Raw genomic sequence first — 18066 nt, forward strand, 5'->3', positions numbered from 1 at the left:
GTAGTATCTCAAGGCGGGCAGGGAACAGAAGGGCATATTTCAAGTCTCTCTCATGCAATTTGCATTTTACCCCTAGGAAGGTGGACCTGGCACGCTGCACTGTGGGCGTGAAGTCAGGATACACGGAGATATTCTTGTCTTCATAGCGAATCGGCGCTTTCTCTCGGGCCACGCGTAGTACAGTGTCGCGGTCCTTGTAGTGAAGGAGGCGTGCGATCAAAGGACGTGGGGGTGCACCTGGCTGCGGCGGTTTGGACGGTATTCTATGCGCTCTCTCTACGCTGTATAGGGCCGTAAGATCTTCTGGACCCACCAGTTGTCTAAGCCAGTCCTCCACAAACTGGGTAGGGTTCCTTCCCTCGCTGCGTTCCGGAATGCCTAAGATGCGGACGTTGTTGCGGCGAGCTCGTCCTTCCGCATCGTCCACTTTGTACCATAGTTGCTTGAGTTGTTTCTCCATGCCTTCCAGTTTCGTCGAATGTTCCGTTTGCTGAGGTATGAGATCATTCAGCGCAAGTTTCTGTTCGGAGACCCTCTCCGCAAGTTTATTATGGTCTGCTCAGAGCAACGAGAGACCAGTCGCCATGCTATCGATACGCGTCTCCAGTGCCTCCCGAGTGGCTCGTATTTCGTTGAGGATAAGGTCAAGCTTGGCGTCCTGTGTTCCTTTTCCAGTCGGCGGGATAACGTCCATATTTGAGAGGACAGAGGGTCTTCCGAGCCGGTGGACTGCATGTCCGTCGATGCACCGGGATCCTGGGTCCTGCCCCTGTGTCGTCCCATTGATCTAGTATGCAGAGCGGCGTCGGGGTAGTCGCGGTTCTGTCTACAGATGGTATAGCCCTCAGAGCACCGCTCCGTGCGTCTAGGATCTCCACGCGGCCACTGGTGTCACAGCAGGGAAGGCAATGGGAGTGGTGAGTCCCTGGTGCCGAGTAGGGTCGATGGCGTTGTAGTGGTGGCAATTGCAAACACAACAGTGATGGACAGAATGTGGATCAATGTCACACATTCACCCCAGTCCAAAGATCTGGGCCCAAATCCATCGTTTTTCCACTCCACACCACCCTGGGTTAGACAATGACGATATGCAAATCAGCGCTGACCCTGTGCCCCATGGGAACAGTCCAGTCCGAACTACAAAAGCCATGTCCTTCCCAGAACGGAAACAAGCATCCGAGGACCGGCCCGGTTTCGAGGTAACACCTCTCATCAGCCCGGCTAGCTTGATTCCAGTGGTGTGGAGTGCCTGGGACTCACGTCTGAGCATCCCCAGTACACTTAGAGCGGTAATTGCAAACACAACAGTGATGGACAAAATGTGGATCAATGTCACACATTCACCCCAGTCCAAAGATCTGGGCCCAAATCCATCGTTTTTCCACTCCACACCACCCTGGGTTAGACAATGGCGATATGCAAATCAGCGCTGACCCTGTGCCCCATGGGAACAGTCCAGTCCGAACTACAAAAGCCATGTCCTTCCCAGAACGGAAACAAGCATCCGAGGACCGGCCCGGTTTCGAGGTAACACCTCTCATCAGCCCGGCTTGCTTGATTCCAGTGGTGTGGAGTGCCTGGGACTCACGTCTGAGCATCCCCAGTACACTTAGAGCGGTAATTGCAAACACAACAGTGATGGACAGAATGTGGAGGCGGCACTTTCGGTCGGTGTGGTGGCGCCCCGTGAAGGACCCTCTGTGCAGCTGCCGCGTCGGCCCCGGTGAGATGGTGGGTATGGTCAAGAGGTTGCAGGAGGAGGGGACCGCCAGAGGCAGAACAGCAGTGCGGTGCCTCTAACCTGTCCCAGTGAAGGCGATCTTGTAGACAGCAACCCGCCACGTGGGCCTCTGTGCATCCAGACCCCTCGAGCTGCTCGGGGTCATCAGCGGTAGTGTGGCTGCAGGGGTCGAGCCGGCGCCGCGTCACGTCCCCAGGGCTGTGTCTCACCCACTACCTTCAAGAGCCGCGGGTGGCGCCAGCGCTCGCGCCGTCTCTCTTGGGTCCTAGGGTGACCAGGGTGGATGCAAGATGGCGCCCGTGTCACCGCCTCGGTGCCAATGTTTGTCGGGCGGTAGCCGGGCGTCCCATGTACCCGAAGCAGTCTTCAGGGCACCAGTGTCGTCCCCTCAGCTCGGCCGACGCTCCTTACCGCTGGGCGCGAGCACCTCCGCTACAGCCCAGCGGGCGCAGCGCAGTCCGGCGCTCCCCCGGCCGCAATCAGGACAGCCAGGTCAGGACGGGCCCCAGAGGTCCACCAACGATCGGGGAGGCGGTCCGGCGTCGGCAGGATCAGTACCAGCCTCCGGCTGCAGGCGCACACAGTTTCGCGCCCTAGTGCACCTCCGGCGCCCCCTCGGCAGGTCGCCGGCAGAGCAGCAGCAAGCAGGCCTCCGGGCTAATTGAGGCCGCGGCTTCCCTCTGCACAGTAGGCCTCAGCAGTCTCCTCCGTTCACCAGGGTGGCAGGCGGTGTCCTAAGAAGGCAGCTCGCCGCCACTGCCCGCCGCTCGTCTGGTGGAGATCCGGTCTAAAGATTGAGGTGGGTTGCGTGGAAGGTAGACAGGATTGATAGCTAGTTTCAGAGGGCTACGGACGGAGCTGCTTCACTACACGTCCGCCATGATCGGCTCTTGGCCACGCCCCCCGGATGGGACAATTATTTGGGAGAAGAGGGACATCACCAGAAAGGACGTAAAGATAGGATTTGGTCCAGTTAATGATTAGGCCTGAATTTCTGCCGAATGAATTCAGAACATCGCACAATACTATCAGGGATTTCCGGGGCAAAGTCAAATACAATAAGATATCATCTGCATAAGGCGAGATGCGATCTTCAAACTCCGGGGCCCACCGAATACCATTCATCAAGGGCTCCCACCGGATCCACGCGGCGAGGGGTTCAAGAGCTAGAGCGAACAAGAGCGATGACAGTGGACAACCCTGACGAGTTCCCCTCCCAAGACCAAACGGAGCCGAGACTCGGCCATTCACAACAATTTGCGCAAGGGGGTCCTCGTAGAGCAGCCGCACCCAGCCGATAAAACCGGGTCCAAACCCAAACTTAGCCAACGCGGCCCATAAATATGGCCATTCCACAGTATCGAAAGCCATCGTGGCATCCAACGACGTCAAGATGGCCGGCTCACGCAGCGTCGCAGCTCTCGCAGCTCTCGCGAGAACACCATGCAGTCGCCTAAGATTCAGGGCAGTATTTCTATGCGGGATAAAACCGGATTGATCCGGATGTATCAAGTCGCTAATTACCGTGATCAGTCGGTTAGCCAATACTTTCGCAAGGATCTTAGGTTCCGCATTTAAAAGGGATATAGGTCGATACGACGCACACTTATCTCTCTGCTTCCCTTCCTTATGAATCACCACAATAGTCGCTAAACGCTGTTCACGGGGGAGAGAGCCACATTCCCGAGACTCCAGAAACATATCCCGGAGATAGGGAGCCATCTTGTCAGGGCGCAACTTGTAAAGTTCAATAGGCAGACCATTGGGACCCATTGCTTTCCCCGAACGCAAGGAACGAATCGCAAGCGCCACTTCATCAGGTGTTATAGCGGCGTCCATTTGGTCTCTATCAATGTCAGAGAGACGTGGTAAAGCAATATCTCACAATAATAGATGTGAGTCCTCCTCCGGTCTGTCAGACACAGAGGAGTACACAGATTTGAAGTGATCTGCAAAACACTGAACTATCTCCTTAGGGACAGAGATCCAAACACCAGCATCTGTCTCAATCACAGGCACCACCCGTTTAGCTCGATCTTTCTTATCCAGCCACGCAATCAATTTACCAGCTTTGTCGCCCACGTCATACAGACGTCCCTGCTGCTCCCTACTCTTAGCCTTAGCCGCGTCGGTAACCAATGTCCTGTACTCAAGTTGTTTGAGTCGCAAAACATGAGTCTTAGCACGGGTGACCCCCCGCTCTAGGTTAAACTCCATGTCAGCGATCTCTGTTTCAAGCCTAACCACCTCCTCATCTCTCCGTTTCTTAGCACCCGCTATCAACGACAGGGCCTGACCCCTAAGGACGGTATGGAAAGCCTCCCAAAGCGATACCGCTGATGAAACAGAACCCTCGTTTTCCAGAAAATACAGTTCAAGAGATTTAACCAGGGCAGCGCGAGTTGTAGGGTTTCGGAAATACCAAGGATTAATCGGGGCAACCCGTCCCTCGGAATCTAAATCCATCCGCAACCATAGTGGAGAATGATCTGAAATTCCCCGAGCTAAATGCTTGACCTCAGTGACAGAAGGAGCCTGTGCAGCCGGTACCAAAATATAGTCGATCCTGGAGAGGCTACCGTGAGCGCCCGAATGAAACGTATACTGCTGTTGAGTAGGATGTAGCAACCTCCAACAATCTACTAGACTCAAAGTGTCAAGGAATCCATGGAGCCAGTTCTGTGATCCCTTTAGATCTATGGGCGGGTGTCGATCGGCCACCCCGGAAACTACTGCGTTAAAATCACCACCCAGAAGCAGTGACCCCTCAGGGAGAGCCAGAACTATCCGCCCCAAGTCCGCGAAAGTAGTTGATTGCAGGCCAAGGGGAACATATACCGAGACCAGAGAGAGGGTGCGGCCCTCCCATCTTCCCGTAAGAGCGACGTAGCGCCCTCTATCATCAAGAACAATGGAGTCAATCTCCAGCGGGAGAGAATTCTTAATGAGGATTCCAACCCCTCTAGAGCCGGAGGAAAACCCAGCATGCGCAACCAGACGATAACCCCTCCTATTCATAGCATGACACGATTTAAGGATACAGTACCTTGCAAGAAAATATACACACACCCCAACAGAACCTCCCATCCCCCCCAACATCCCGTTACAAAGCCCCCACCCCGCATCCCTAATAATACGAACATTGTTCCTCCTGGCCCTCCCTTCATAATCCTCCAGACGACGTGTGAGTAGATCACTAGTGGTCTTTAGGTGACGGACTGTAGGTCAGCGACATCACCCGTCAGACTAGAAGTCTTGATATCCAGTGATTTGACCTTCTCATTAGTTTTTGCCAGGTCCGTGCGGATCAGGTTGACATCAATTGCCACAGTATCGAGCGTATGGGCGAGAGTCTCCATTTGTTGCCTAATGAGGATTTAATCCTGTCAATGGCGGCCAAGACATCTTGCAGGGTCAGTTCATTGGCTGGAGTAGGTGGATCTCTAGTGTCCTCCTGCGACCTGCCAGATCCGCCGGGAGATCCCTTAGCTTGGGCATATCGATCCATGATGTTAGTCTGGGTATAGCCACCCCGCCGAGTGGTCTTAAGTTTCTGCTTTTCGCCCTCTGGTTTCCCCGTCATTGCGGGAGATAGGTTAACTTAAATAGGAGAGACGAGTCAGGAAGATGGTGGCCCCTGATCCCCTTGGGCGGAGGCAGCCCCAGCCAGGGGGCACAGGCCAAATGTCATCCGGATTCGGCACGTTGATGAGAAATCACACTTGTGGGTGTCGCTGGGCGGCCGTCTTCAGGCTCGGGGTTGGGCTCGGTTCCAGTCACAGCTTCCCCTGAAAGCAAAACTGAAAGTGAAAGCAACCGGACCAGACGTCCCAGCCCCCTCAAGCCGATGTTGTTCAACTACGACCCGGGCACCATGCAAACTCCACAGCCGGGCATCACGGAGATGTAGGCCGCAATCTTCAGATCGCCGTAACTCCGGCTCCCAGGGTTCGATTCAGAATCTGAAAGCAGATTTCACCTCAGTCGTGGTTCGCCTCTAAGAAGACATCAATGAGGGACAGGATAAACGACAGGATAGATGCAGGAGGATGCGAGGGTCTCGGGAGCCCTTAGATCACGCGGCCATCTTGGTTGCGCGCTAAGCTCCTCCGACTCCACGCAACCTTGACACTTTTGGGGATACAAGCAATGATTGTTTATGTGCAGGAAGGGACATCTTCCTGCACATAAACAATCATTCATGGCCTTTTGCTCTTTCTATGTGTGTTACAGAATGCAGCACACATAGAAAAAGCAAAAACGAGGAGAAATGAAAGTATTTCTAATCCTTTCACCATTCTATCGCCTGCTGTTGCATGGCGTTAGTTTTATACATTGCCTCCGATTTACACATCCTTGTAAATCTTGGGCAGTGCCAAAAGCAATGGGTGTTATGGTAGAATGCCCACAGCAACACTCATTGCATGCCGCTTTCACGCGAAGTGATGGGTGTACAGGGGCCTTATTTACAAGGCGGCCTTAAACCACATAAAGTGGCTGAAGACTACTTTGTAAATATGGAGAATGGGATATCGCCACCAGAGCGTTGCTAAAAGTGATGTTCTGGTGGCGATATCACCTTCTAAACACACCCCTTTGTCCTTCTTCCATGTCTGGGGCCCCCTGGAGAGATGTTGCACAGTGCAAATGCTGTAAAACCAATTATACAGAGACTAGCAACAATAGTTTATTACGGTTTATATTACTGCAGCTACAGCTGCAGGGACTTGGAAAATCATCTCTGAAGTGCTTCCATTTCAGCATTATCAGGGAACGTCGTTTCTGGATGGAAATATAGGTATTTCATACTTAGTTCTGCAGAAATGAAATTCTCCTGCCTAGGGTAGCATTAGATGAAAACTCAAAATATAAAAGGGGAGAGGTGTGGCTGTGCAGTCTAAAATAGGTTTGTCTCTCATTAATATTCCCAGAGCACAATTTAATAGGATACAAATTTAAGTGAGGAACTGACACATTAGTGCCAATCCGCCCCTGCAGCTCTCTATGGCAGCGGTTCTGTTGAATCCTAGTAAAGACAGCGGAGGGTCTTGAGGACGTAGTAAAGGTGCATTTACAATCCTAACTTCAGTCCTAGAAAATATGGTGAAAGTGCAACTTTCCCAAAATATTACAGGAGGCGTATTTACTAGTCCTACTCCAGCCCTGAATCCTTATAAGGAAAGTTGACCATCCCTAAGTATTTTTTTTTCTTTTTAAATTGATGAAAAGTTGTAATTTTACATTACTGAGAAATGCTGTCCTAAACACACAACTCAAGGTAAAGACCTACATGAGGTGATGTAGCCAAAGAAAGAAGCGAGCCCTTCTGGCAAGATGACTCTGAACTGAGATGTCCTTTATATCTGGTTGTGAAGAGGAAGGACGAGTGGCTGAGGTCTGACTGTCAGATCTGGTCAGCCAAGGGCAGTCCAGTCTCTGCACTCCTTGGGGTTCTGGTCCTTCAGTAGCTGTCCAGGAACAGGCATCAGACAGCTCAGATGATTTCCACATTTCTACCCACCCACTTAAAGTGAGCTGCGGCTCAGAAGATCAGAAACAGGTCTTGGGGATTGACAGATACAGCTGCTGGAGTGCCATGAACAGACTGGTGTGCGAGGGCAATCAACCTGAGTGGATAAAGGGGAGGTGGTTTTACCATGTGGAAACCAGTGGCAGACTGAGACAGGTGAGGTGGTTCACATCTGTCGCAGTGGTGCCTAAGAGAATCCTTTGTAAGAGGAGCACAACAATTTGGGCCCATATATATCATTTTTTTACGTAGTGCAACACAGTAAGTCACCTTGATGTGTGAAAGGGGAAAGGGCAGGAATGTGCCTTATTTAACATAAAATGTTGCATTCTTGCCCTTTACTAGTGATGGCGCTCTTTTGGCTGCATATTGCCAACTCAGGCACCCTTGTGCCATGGTGTAAGGGTGCCTGCGTTGTAGGTAGAATTGTTTTTGTGCAGGAAGGTAGACCTTCCTGCACAAAAACAACCCTGAAAGGCATTTTCCTCTTTTTATGTGTGCTGCAGAATACAGATCGTGTAGAGAGAGGAAAAATCAAGGAGAAATGTAGATGTTTCTCCTCATTACATCTCACCTGTGGAGGTGTGGCATTTTGATGCGTTCCCAGGTCTACCACTAATGGTAAATCTAGAAATGCGCCAAAATGCATGGTGGATGCGTGAGAACACCCACGCTTCACCCATGGAACGTCTTCCTGGGGCAGAGTAATGCAAGTCAGCGATTTGCCCTGCCTTGTGTAACTCTAGATTTATAAAGCCATTCAGGGCCACACAAGGTAGACTTGTGTGACTTCATAAATCTCATGGTGGTGTTGTGTCGCCGTTGTGCCCAATTGCGTGGTGCAAGGGCTACACAAAACCTTGATAAATCTGTCCCGGGGCCTCAGGGGCTTTAATGTATTCTGTGTCAATGATCTCAATGCCAATTGATCATTCCAAGGCATGTCCAAAGGGTGAGAGACAAGAGACTTATTTTGCAAATCCTTAATAGCGATTTTTAAGGAATCGCTATTAAAGACTCACAAAACGGGATGCATGTAGAAATCGGAATATTTTTTGCAATTTCTACTGATTCCTTATTTGCGATTCGGTAATTGCTAATCGCAAATAAGGAATGGCTTTCCCATTCATTCCTATGGGCCTAAAGGCCCCTAGGAATGAATGGGGAGTCATTCCTTATTTGCGATTCGCAATTAGCGAATCGCAAATAAGGAAGCGAATTCAAGGGTGCCAGGGTGTCCAAAGGACACCCTGTGGCACCCCTGAAATGGTAAGGTACACTGGTGTTGCGCACACACGTCCAAAGGACATGTGTGTGTGTAACTTACAACTTAGAAAAATGCACTGAAGTGCATTTTTCTAAGTTTTCGCTATTTACCACGTAGTTGGACTTCGCGGTAAATAGCGGCCCCAGATTGCTAATTCGCAATTTTAAAATGATTCATGAATTGCATTTAAGGAATCTCAAATTAAGATTCCTTAAGTGCAATTATTAGCAATTTAGCGATTTCTAAAATTGCAATTTTTGTATTTGGGATGATGAATCCCACATGCAAAAATAGAACTTGCAAAGGGCCAGATTCTCAGAATCTCGCCCTTTGCGAGCCGATTTCGGCTTGATGAATCTGGCTGTATGCCTCCAATATGTGTGTCAGACACTGTAGATATCATTAGGACTTTTACACCAGTTCCCTTTTTTGTGTCTCAGAGGATAACCACCATATATTAATTAATATATATGACAATCGTTTTTCAGGTTACGTAATCAGTTACTACCATTTGTTACGCCAAGCTTGGATTAAGGGTACGTCAAATGATGTAGGCAGTTTCTGAGTTGAGACTTTAGGGAAAAGTGTGTGTGACTAGCATTTGACTATCAATGGAGGGAAATGGAAAAGTGCGGGGAAAGAGATGAACACAAAATCAGTAGTACAGATGTCTTATAGAGGAAAGAAGTCATGAAAGCTTGGGGAGAGAACGAGTTAATAAGACTGTAGTCTCTCGTGATTTTAATACTAGAAAGCTACATTTCAATACAAGAAATGTTTATAAGTAATGTGTCTGCCCACCATTGAAGTTGAGTTGAACTCTTGGAGAAAGTTACTGCAAAAGACATTGTAGGCTTCAAATATAGCGAGAGGTTGCTTTTTAGTCTAGAGTATTTATAGGGGATAAGGCTGTCACTCTGCTAAAAATGTTTCTTTTCTCTAAGGGCTAGACTATCCACAGGCCTAGGTCTCGGAGAACTGTGCACCTGGATCATGCTTAATCCTTTGGAGTATATTTTTCCGTGTGGATGAATTCCTTTCAGTCTCTCCAGCACCTGCTGCCCCCCCCCCCTAAAAGAGGGGGCTTGAGATACTTACTCTACCTATGTACATATATACATATTTACTCCTAATTTTGTATGTGCATTTGTGATGGAAACATGCGTTTGGAACAGAATTCAATGCCCAACATTTATGAATGTAGTTGTTTCCAATTTACCCCATGACCACTGGCCTACCCTGTACCTAGGAACCCCCATTTTCACCCCCTTTTTTATATTTAGGACATTGGAAGATGTAAATGACTTAAGATCCAAACTAAATTATTTATAAAAAAAAATACTAGAAATATGTTAATTACAAACTTATAAGGGGTTTAAAGTAGAACGTGGAGTGAGAAGAATACACATAGAAAGTCAATAGGGTATTTTCTTGTTGTGAAAGTCAATGGAAGCCCTATACAGTCAATGAAAAGTTAAAATAAATAAGATTGTTTAAAGTCTCTTTAAAGGACTTTTGCCTGGCCAGGAAAATGGTAGCCAAGCTGTATTGAACAATGCTGGTCGAAGGATAATGGCTGGACGTGGTGACTAAAGTAGGCAGATTTGTGTATCTCTGTGAATCTAAATCAACATCCCTACCTACAAAATGCGGATTCTAAGTAACAGAAGGACTATTAGGTATATGTACAATTTAATAGTTCCTTCTGGAAAACAATCCGTAGTATTATCAAGGCTTTCCTTTTACCAACAGGAAGAGCATACCGACTGATCTGCAGCATAGCAAGTTCATGCTTGTAGTTTTTGTGAATATGTCCTCTATCACTGAAGCTGTGTTTTCCTTTCACATACAGAGATGTTCTTTAGTACAATTTTCTAACTTTCACTTTTGTTTTGCAGTCAAATGAAAATATAAGTGTGTCAGCACTGGACAAGTCTTCGCTATCAAACCCAATGTATGAAAGCTCAACCACTTCTGTGGCAACTCCCTCCGTGCCGGTCTACGATGCATTTTCTGTGAGTTTGACACCAATGCATTCCCTTTGTTTTCACTCTGTCTGTTTGAGTGGGATGCTTGTCTGGTATTGGATTCAATGACAGCAGGTAGATGAATGTGGTTTGATGGCACTGAGACAAATACATAAACAGCAAGACTCAATGGTGGAACCTAGAGATACAGTCATGGTTTGTTCACTTCCATACTCGCCGATAGACGTTCAAAAATCCTCCCTCTTCTTAAGTAAGTACAGTAGAATTTTTTAAATAATATTTTGCAGCAAATTCAATAATGTCATTGCTTTTTTATTGTCAATTTCCAATCTAGGCTTAAATGATAATACTATAGAGGATTGACGGCAGTCATCGGTGGTGGGTACTACATATCAGAAGTGCTCACAAGCTTTACAAGTCATTGCTGTTATGACCTCTGAAGCATTATTGGGAGGCATATGTCCTGATATTTAAGGCACATGTGTCATGTTATTGGAAATCCCTCCTATTTACATACCTGAGCATCTAAACTTACAAGTTGTTAGCCTGCTTCCGAGTTCTCCTAGTTTTGACAGATTAAGAAACAATGTTTATATTTATTTTCTCATAGCCAAGAAATCCAAAGAAATGAAGCTAAGCTAAGATAAGAATTAAAGTTCAGGAGCGTCGCACATGCCCCTGCAGCCCCAGCGGCGCCCTAACTCTTTATTGGGCCCGGTTTAGCCCAAGCCCATGATATCTGTGAGAAAGGGAAGTTTCAGGGGCCCTCATCACATGCTGCAGAAGAATCCTATCAATTTGCGTTCCCACACCGTTCAGTTCCACTGGCTACATGGTTCATATGTATTCCCTAGCTCACATCTTTTGGCAGTGAAACCAAAATAATATTAACGAGTCTTACTTTTTGTTACTGAAAGGACCTTCGAAGTAAGCCCTCTCTCTTTCATGGCAGATGGTAGATTCATAGAAGTCATTAGGATAAGAACCGGTAGTTATGACCTTTTTTTTACTGCTTCCAATCTGTGAATTTCTAACCTAAAAAAGGATTTTAATTTCATTTCTACATTCACAACAATTCAAGAAATATTTAATCTGTATTTACACCAAATTCATGCACTTTTAATAACATAAAAAAACATATCAATACAACTAATGTATTCATTGCCTAGAATAACTAGTTACCATCGGTAACACCTTATCTGGTAGAGACTATATAGCAGCAGATTCCTTACCTTAGAATAATCTCCAGGCATTAGACTGGCTCTAATTTTTAAGCAGTACTCCTGCACGCCAGCAGCTGGCATCGTTCTGCTCCACATCGGCCTTGTCTGTGCCGGAAGTGATGTGCGCGGTACCCATATGCTCGGTACCTCTTCGTGCTGACATCAGTTACTTTAGCAACTTTCCATGCCGGGGACGTGGAGCCACGATGAGAAATGGCCACTGCCATGTCAAAACTAAGGCCCTGAGAAGGGTGTCCCTTATACTGCAATCAGTTCACAGAGCAGGGAGGATTGGTAAGGAATCTGCTGCTAGATATTCTCTACCTGACAAAGAGTTACAGAAGGCAAGCAACTTGTTCATCTGATAGACACTTCTATTAGCAGATTCCTTACCTTAGAATACATACCCAAGCAATGCCTCCATGGAGGTGAATCTGCAAAGCCAATTTTTGATAAAAAATTCCTCTAGGATCAAATGGACAAATTGTGTCCAGATAGTAATGTTTTGTAAATGTGAACAAGGAGGCCCACGTTGCTGCTTGACAGATATCAAGAACAGGGACTCCGCAGGTTAATGCAGTGGTTGCAGCCTTAGTTCTGGTGGAATGAGCACGCAAATCCTCAGGCGGAAGCTTCTTGGCCAGTGCATAACAGATCTTAATGCAGAGCACTATCTATCGTGAGATGGTCCATTTATCCACAGCCTTTCCTTTCTTAGCTCCTAAGTACCGCACAAAAAGTTTATTGCCCACCCAGAAGTCTTTTGTGTGATCCAGGTAGAATGACAACAGTCTTTTTGGGTCCAGGTGGTGGAATCTCTCCTCTTCTTTGGAGGAGTAAGGTGGCACAAAGAAGTTAGGAAGGGTGATGGTTTGGCCTACATGGAAGTCACAACCTTCGGAAGAATGGACACACATATCCGGAGAGAAGGTGGTGTAAGGAGGGTGTGCCAGAGTGCCTGCTATTCCTTCCGGCTGATGTTATGGCTACTAGAAAAACAGCCTAAGAGGGCAATTGTGCAGGGGCTTAAAGGGTGCACACATCAAGGTGAGAACAAGATTAAAATCTCACTGGGGCATTATGAAGAGCCTGGGGAGAAACATGTTGCAAGCCTTTAAGAAACCCAGCCACAGCAGGTGGCTTAAATAAAGAAGGTTGGTCCTACAACCACAAAAAAGCCAAAATGGATTGAAGATAACATTTAACTGTGCCCAGAGCGGAGCCCTGCTGGGCCAAAGAGAGAGCAAACAGAAGAACCTTCGATGGAGGTGCAGAAAAGGGGGTAATTGTTCTGGAAATTACACCATGTTACAAACGTATCCCAATGGCAGGCATATACCAACTTGGTAGAGGTACGCCTGGCTGCCAGAATAAGATCACAGACTTTGGATGGAAGGTCGAAAGCTGTCAACGCTCCGTCTCCACACATAAAGTAGAAGGATGCGCAGGTAGCTGCAACAGAATATCCTCTCGAAGGGGTAAACTGGTTGGAGTGCCCAATCCGGAGCCACAAGAATAACTTGGGCTCGGTCATTCCTGATGTTCTTCAGAATTCCTGGCAGGAATGGTATTGGCGTTAAGGCATACAGGAGACAGAAAGCTCCACTTGAGATGAACAGCATCTCTGAGCGAGAGTCGCCTTGGAAACTCCAGTGTACAAAAGTGATGGCATCGCCTGTTCTCTGCAGTGGCGAACAGATCTAAACAATGCTCTTCCCACTGCTGAAAGAGTCCTTGCACCACCTCTGGATGGAGATGCTATTTGTGATCCCCTAGGCATCTTCAACTGAGTTTCCGTACCCTGAGCTCGCCAGTTGTTGATCTACCAGGGAAATGCAGTGCTGTTCCAGCCTCTTGACAATGGGTCCAGGACCTCACCCGCCCTGTTGTTGCAGGACCAAACGGCTGTGGTGTTTTCCGTGAACACCAGCACCAACCTCCCCCTGATTGAAGGAAGAAAGGCTTTCAATGCCAAGCGATTCAACCAAAGCTCCAACCGGTTGATGTGGAGCTGGGACTCCACTGCAGACCAGAGTCCTATGATTTCATCCTCTTCCAGATGGCCACCGCATCCCAGTCAACTCTGGTTGGGGAAGGGAGAGGGGTCTGCCATTCACCCAATGGCGGCTTGTCAGCCACTGCTGCAGATCTTTCACAGTTCCAATCCAAAGATCTGGACCATGTTGAAGACATGTCCCTGAAGCTGCACCCCCTGGGGCATCAGTTCCCACTGCAGAGCCCGCATTCCCAACCAGGCATGAGAAGAACCAGGTTGCAGGAGGCCATGAGGCCCAACAACCTCAGGGTCATTCTCACCAAAATCCAGGATAGATGCTGAAACATTTATATCTTAGCAGGAACATCCTGGACTCGCCACCCAGGAAAATAGGCCCAAAACTGCACTTTGTCCAGAACAGCTCTGGTGGAAGGGAGAGTCTGAGAGGGAGTCAGGTGTGACTTTGGCACGTTGATAGTAAACCCCAGCAAGTGCAGAAGGTCCACTGTAGTCTGGTGGCGGGAGATGACTGCCTGAGACGAGCCCGCCATCAACAGTCAATTATCGAGGTAGGGAAAGATTGGAACCCCCACCTTCACAGATGAGCTGCAGCCACCACCATCACGTCCATGAACACCCGAGGGGAGCTTTAAGGCTGAGAGGGAGAGCAGCATATTGAAAGTGCTCTTTGTCCACCGTGAACCGCAGGTAACATCTGTGGCGAGGCTGGACAGAGATGTGGAAATATGAGTCCTGCAAGTCCAATGCTACCATACATTCTCCCAGGTTCAGAGCAGACAAAAGTTGTGCTAGAGTGAGCATTTTGAATTTCTCCTTTTTCGGGAAGATATTGAGAAGACGCAGGTCTAGGATATGACAAAGGCCTCCATCATTCTTGGGCACCAGAAAGTAGCAGGAATAGCAACCATGACCTACTTCTGATACCAGCACCCTCTCTATGGCTCCCTTAACCAAGAAAGCCAGCCCTTCCTGATGGACCAAGAAGAGGTGGTCCTCTATCAGCCAGTCATAAGTGGGTGGCATGGGTGGAGGGGTAGTCACAAAGGGGAGGGAGTAACCCCTTTGGATGATTGCAAAACCCAACAGTCCACCGCCAGAGGTGCAGGAGATGGTGTATCCTGCCTCCCACTAGATGCCTATGATGGTCAGAGGGCAGACTAAAGGGGTTTAGAAGCTGCTTCTGACAGGGTGGTGGTGGACTTTACATGACCTCCAGTTACCTGCCCCACATAGTTTATGGGAATCGAATCCTCTGGCACAAAAAGGCTGGGATGGCTTTGCTGTCCTTAAAGCGCTACAGCGCTTAGTATGCCTTCTCTTCAAAAAGACAAGAGCCATCAAGAGGGCATGTTCATAAGCGAGGCTTGGACATCCCCTGAAAAACCAGTTCTTCTCAGCCACACAGGACGACTGATGATGAAATCGGTCTATCCAGCGAGTCAGTCGTGTCAAGTCCACATCGTATGGTAAACTTTGCTGCATCTCTCTTGTCAGCAATTGCTTGGGAGTGCATAATTTAAGCCTCCTCCAAGCCCATGGACAGCACTTGCACAACTGAAACCAATATTGTATGCAAATATTGTCCCAAAAGGCATGCAATGTTCTCCGATTGTAGTGCAAGGCTGGCGGAAGAGAATATTATCTTTCCAAAGGAATCCAGTCTTTTAGATTCCCTTTCCGGTGGTGTGGTAGTGAACACGGCATGGTTGATCCTAGAAGTGGAGGCATGAACCACCAAGCTATCCGGGGTGGGGAGTTGGGTAAGCAAACTCGGGTCCCCAGAAGCAGGGCGGTGGACAGGCATATTTCCTTTGCACAGGAGCCGCTGTGCAGTGCTTAGATCAGCACCAAGTAGGACATCAGTAATGTCTTCATTAAATGGGAGTAAGGGATCAGAGGGGGTGACTCCCGGCTGAGGCACCTCTGTCAAGACATTTGTCGTGACTGCCACTGCGGATAGCTTTGAAGGTGCAAGGCATCAGCTGCCCTACGCAGCGCCATAGCAAAAAAGGCTCCCTCGTGCATAGCCATGATAGGAGGAGAAACCAGGCCAGTGTCTGGCGAGGTGTCTAGCCCATTGGCCTCCATCAGCTCCTCAAACCAGTTGTTCTTATCTACGGGATGCTGGTAACCAGAAGGGTCCTCAGACCCCTGCCATTCCCCTCCAAGTCTACCAAGAGTAAAAGGTAATGGCTCTGCTCCGGAATGCATGATCCAGTCCGCGATGGAACTGGCTTCGACTGACATCCATCCAGCTCTGTGTTGGAGTCTGGGATGAGGATGGGGATTGTGCCACTGTGGGCTTTGGTGGCACTGGGGTGACTGCACTGGAGCGAGTGCCGATGGCGAACCCGCCTGTAGGGATCCAGCAGGAGTCCCTCCCAAACCGATAGGGCCCGAAGGTGCTCCAGAGGGACGGGCCAACAAAATATGAGGTGCCAGGGCTGGTTGTGGTTCCCAGTCGGGCCCTGTTCCCCTCACGAGAGCGTGATCATTTCAAAAGATGTCTAAGTTGGGGTGCAATACACAAGAGAGGGTTAGGGAGTCTTGCTTTGTTGGATGTTTCCCTAAACAGTTTTCTGTACTACAAGACACACCTCACTCCCACCCACACCATACTTTACTTTCTCTCAATGAGTATATAGCAGTTTAGCACTTTATGAACTATGCAGTTACCATCCTAAAGCCTATCAAAACGGTAAATGTTTACCATGTATTAAGAGTTCTGAAGGTCTTTCTTAATTTGGATTTTTACAGGACTCAGATGAACAGCAGTTGGTGACAGACGACCCGTACGAGTGATTAGTGCGCTGAGACGTGGAATCTACATTTTCAACTGTGAATGTCAAACATATTTTTGCTGAGACGAGAATTAGTGTTTATTGTAATAAAATGTAAATATTTAATGTCCGTTTTGTGCGTTCTAAATTCATAGCAGAATGAAACAAATACTAGCATCCTTTCAAAGATCAAAGTACAGCACTTTTGAGGTGTATACATTTTGATATGTCATTCATTCAATATCAGGTTTAGTTGTGAAGGAGAGACTTGAAGATTTTATTTCTGCCCCCGTGTGCCAAGTCTTTGTTATATACCTCTGTTGTCAGAAGCCTGAATAGTCTTTCAGCTTTTTTGTGTTTTCAATGTAACATGTTTTTTCAGGTGCTTCTTTTGCACTAAAATGGATTATCACACACATCTATTTCTTCTTAATAAAGTTTTTTATCAGTGTTTTTATAGTTTGACATGATCCAAGTGAATCTTTTACATAACTTAACCCTTTTGCTGCTAGGCCTCCCCAAAGGCCCCAAACCCCAGCCCCATCCCCCAAATGCTAAGCCATTTTTTGACTATTCAGGATAGCTTGCGCCTAGGCCTCCATAACTTTTTTTACACATAAGGTATCCACACCAATTTTACGTCCATCTTTCCCAACATCTCGAGGATTCCAAGGGTACACAGGGTTTGAAGATTCCCCTGGAGGGGACTGAGAAATTAGCCAAAATATAGCTACATTTTGTTTGTTTGAGGAAAATGGGAAAAAGTGCTGAAGAAGATAGCTTCTTTTTTTGCCTGAAAAGTGCATCAACAAAAGGTTTGAGGTGCTAAAATCAACATCTTCCCAGCTTATAGGCCAGGCAACCTTGATTCAGGAAACCAAATTTCTTACCACAGTTTGCTGTTTTACTGGGAGAGAGCCCATTTTTCCTATTTTTGATGCTTTCAACTGCCTTCCAGGTAGTGGTGGAAATGGGTGCAAAACCCATGGTGGAAATGGGTGCAAAACCCATGGTGGATCCCAGGTAGATATACATTTCTGAAAACTAGACAACATTCTGAATTCCGCAAGGGGTCCTTTGTGTAGATCCTCAAGGTTTTCCTATAGAAAAGAGATTTCTCAATAAAAAACATATTGAATTGAGTTATCAAAAAAACAGCCATTTGTGTCTACATGTTCATCTGTAACTTCTTCTTACTATGGCAAAATTTTGAAAGCACTATACCGTTACATCTGCTGGACTCTTCTGCATGTGAGGTTCCCAGAGCCAACAACCAAGCTGCACCATACAATGGTTTTTCACTGTGTACCGACTATACAGCAATACATATGGTAAATTATAAAGAATGTAAAAAGTATATGAAAGAGTTTAGGAGCACTTGCTGTTGTACATCACTGAATTTATGAGTACCCATACTACCATGTGTTTCAGAGGGCATTTTGTATAATGTCTTCTTTGGCTTACATTTGAAGGCACAAATGTAGAGATATTCGATTGGTTATAACAAATGTTCTACTATT

General features: G+C 47.5%; 1 protein-coding gene across 1 annotated transcript in view; it reads left to right on the forward strand.

Annotated features, from left to right (window-relative positions):
* The window catches only part of STAB2 (stabilin 2), a 944658-nt gene extending 927650 nt beyond the window's left edge, over positions 1 to 17008 (forward strand). Inside the window, exons 68-69 of the mRNA XM_078674824.1 lie at positions 10437 to 10553; positions 16524 to 17008. Coding sequence (XP_078530950.1) covers positions 10437 to 10553; positions 16524 to 16568 — 162 coding nt within the window. The 3' untranslated portion in view covers positions 16569 to 17008. The remainder of the gene's footprint in view (positions 1 to 10436; positions 10554 to 16523) is intronic.
* The last annotated feature ends 1058 nt before the right edge of the window (positions 17009 to 18066 follow it).

Source organism: Lissotriton helveticus, chromosome 1_1 (assembly GCF_964261635.1).
Source record: "Lissotriton helveticus chromosome 1_1, aLisHel1.1, whole genome shotgun sequence".
NCBI lineage: Eukaryota > Metazoa > Chordata > Amphibia > Caudata > Salamandridae > Lissotriton > Lissotriton helveticus.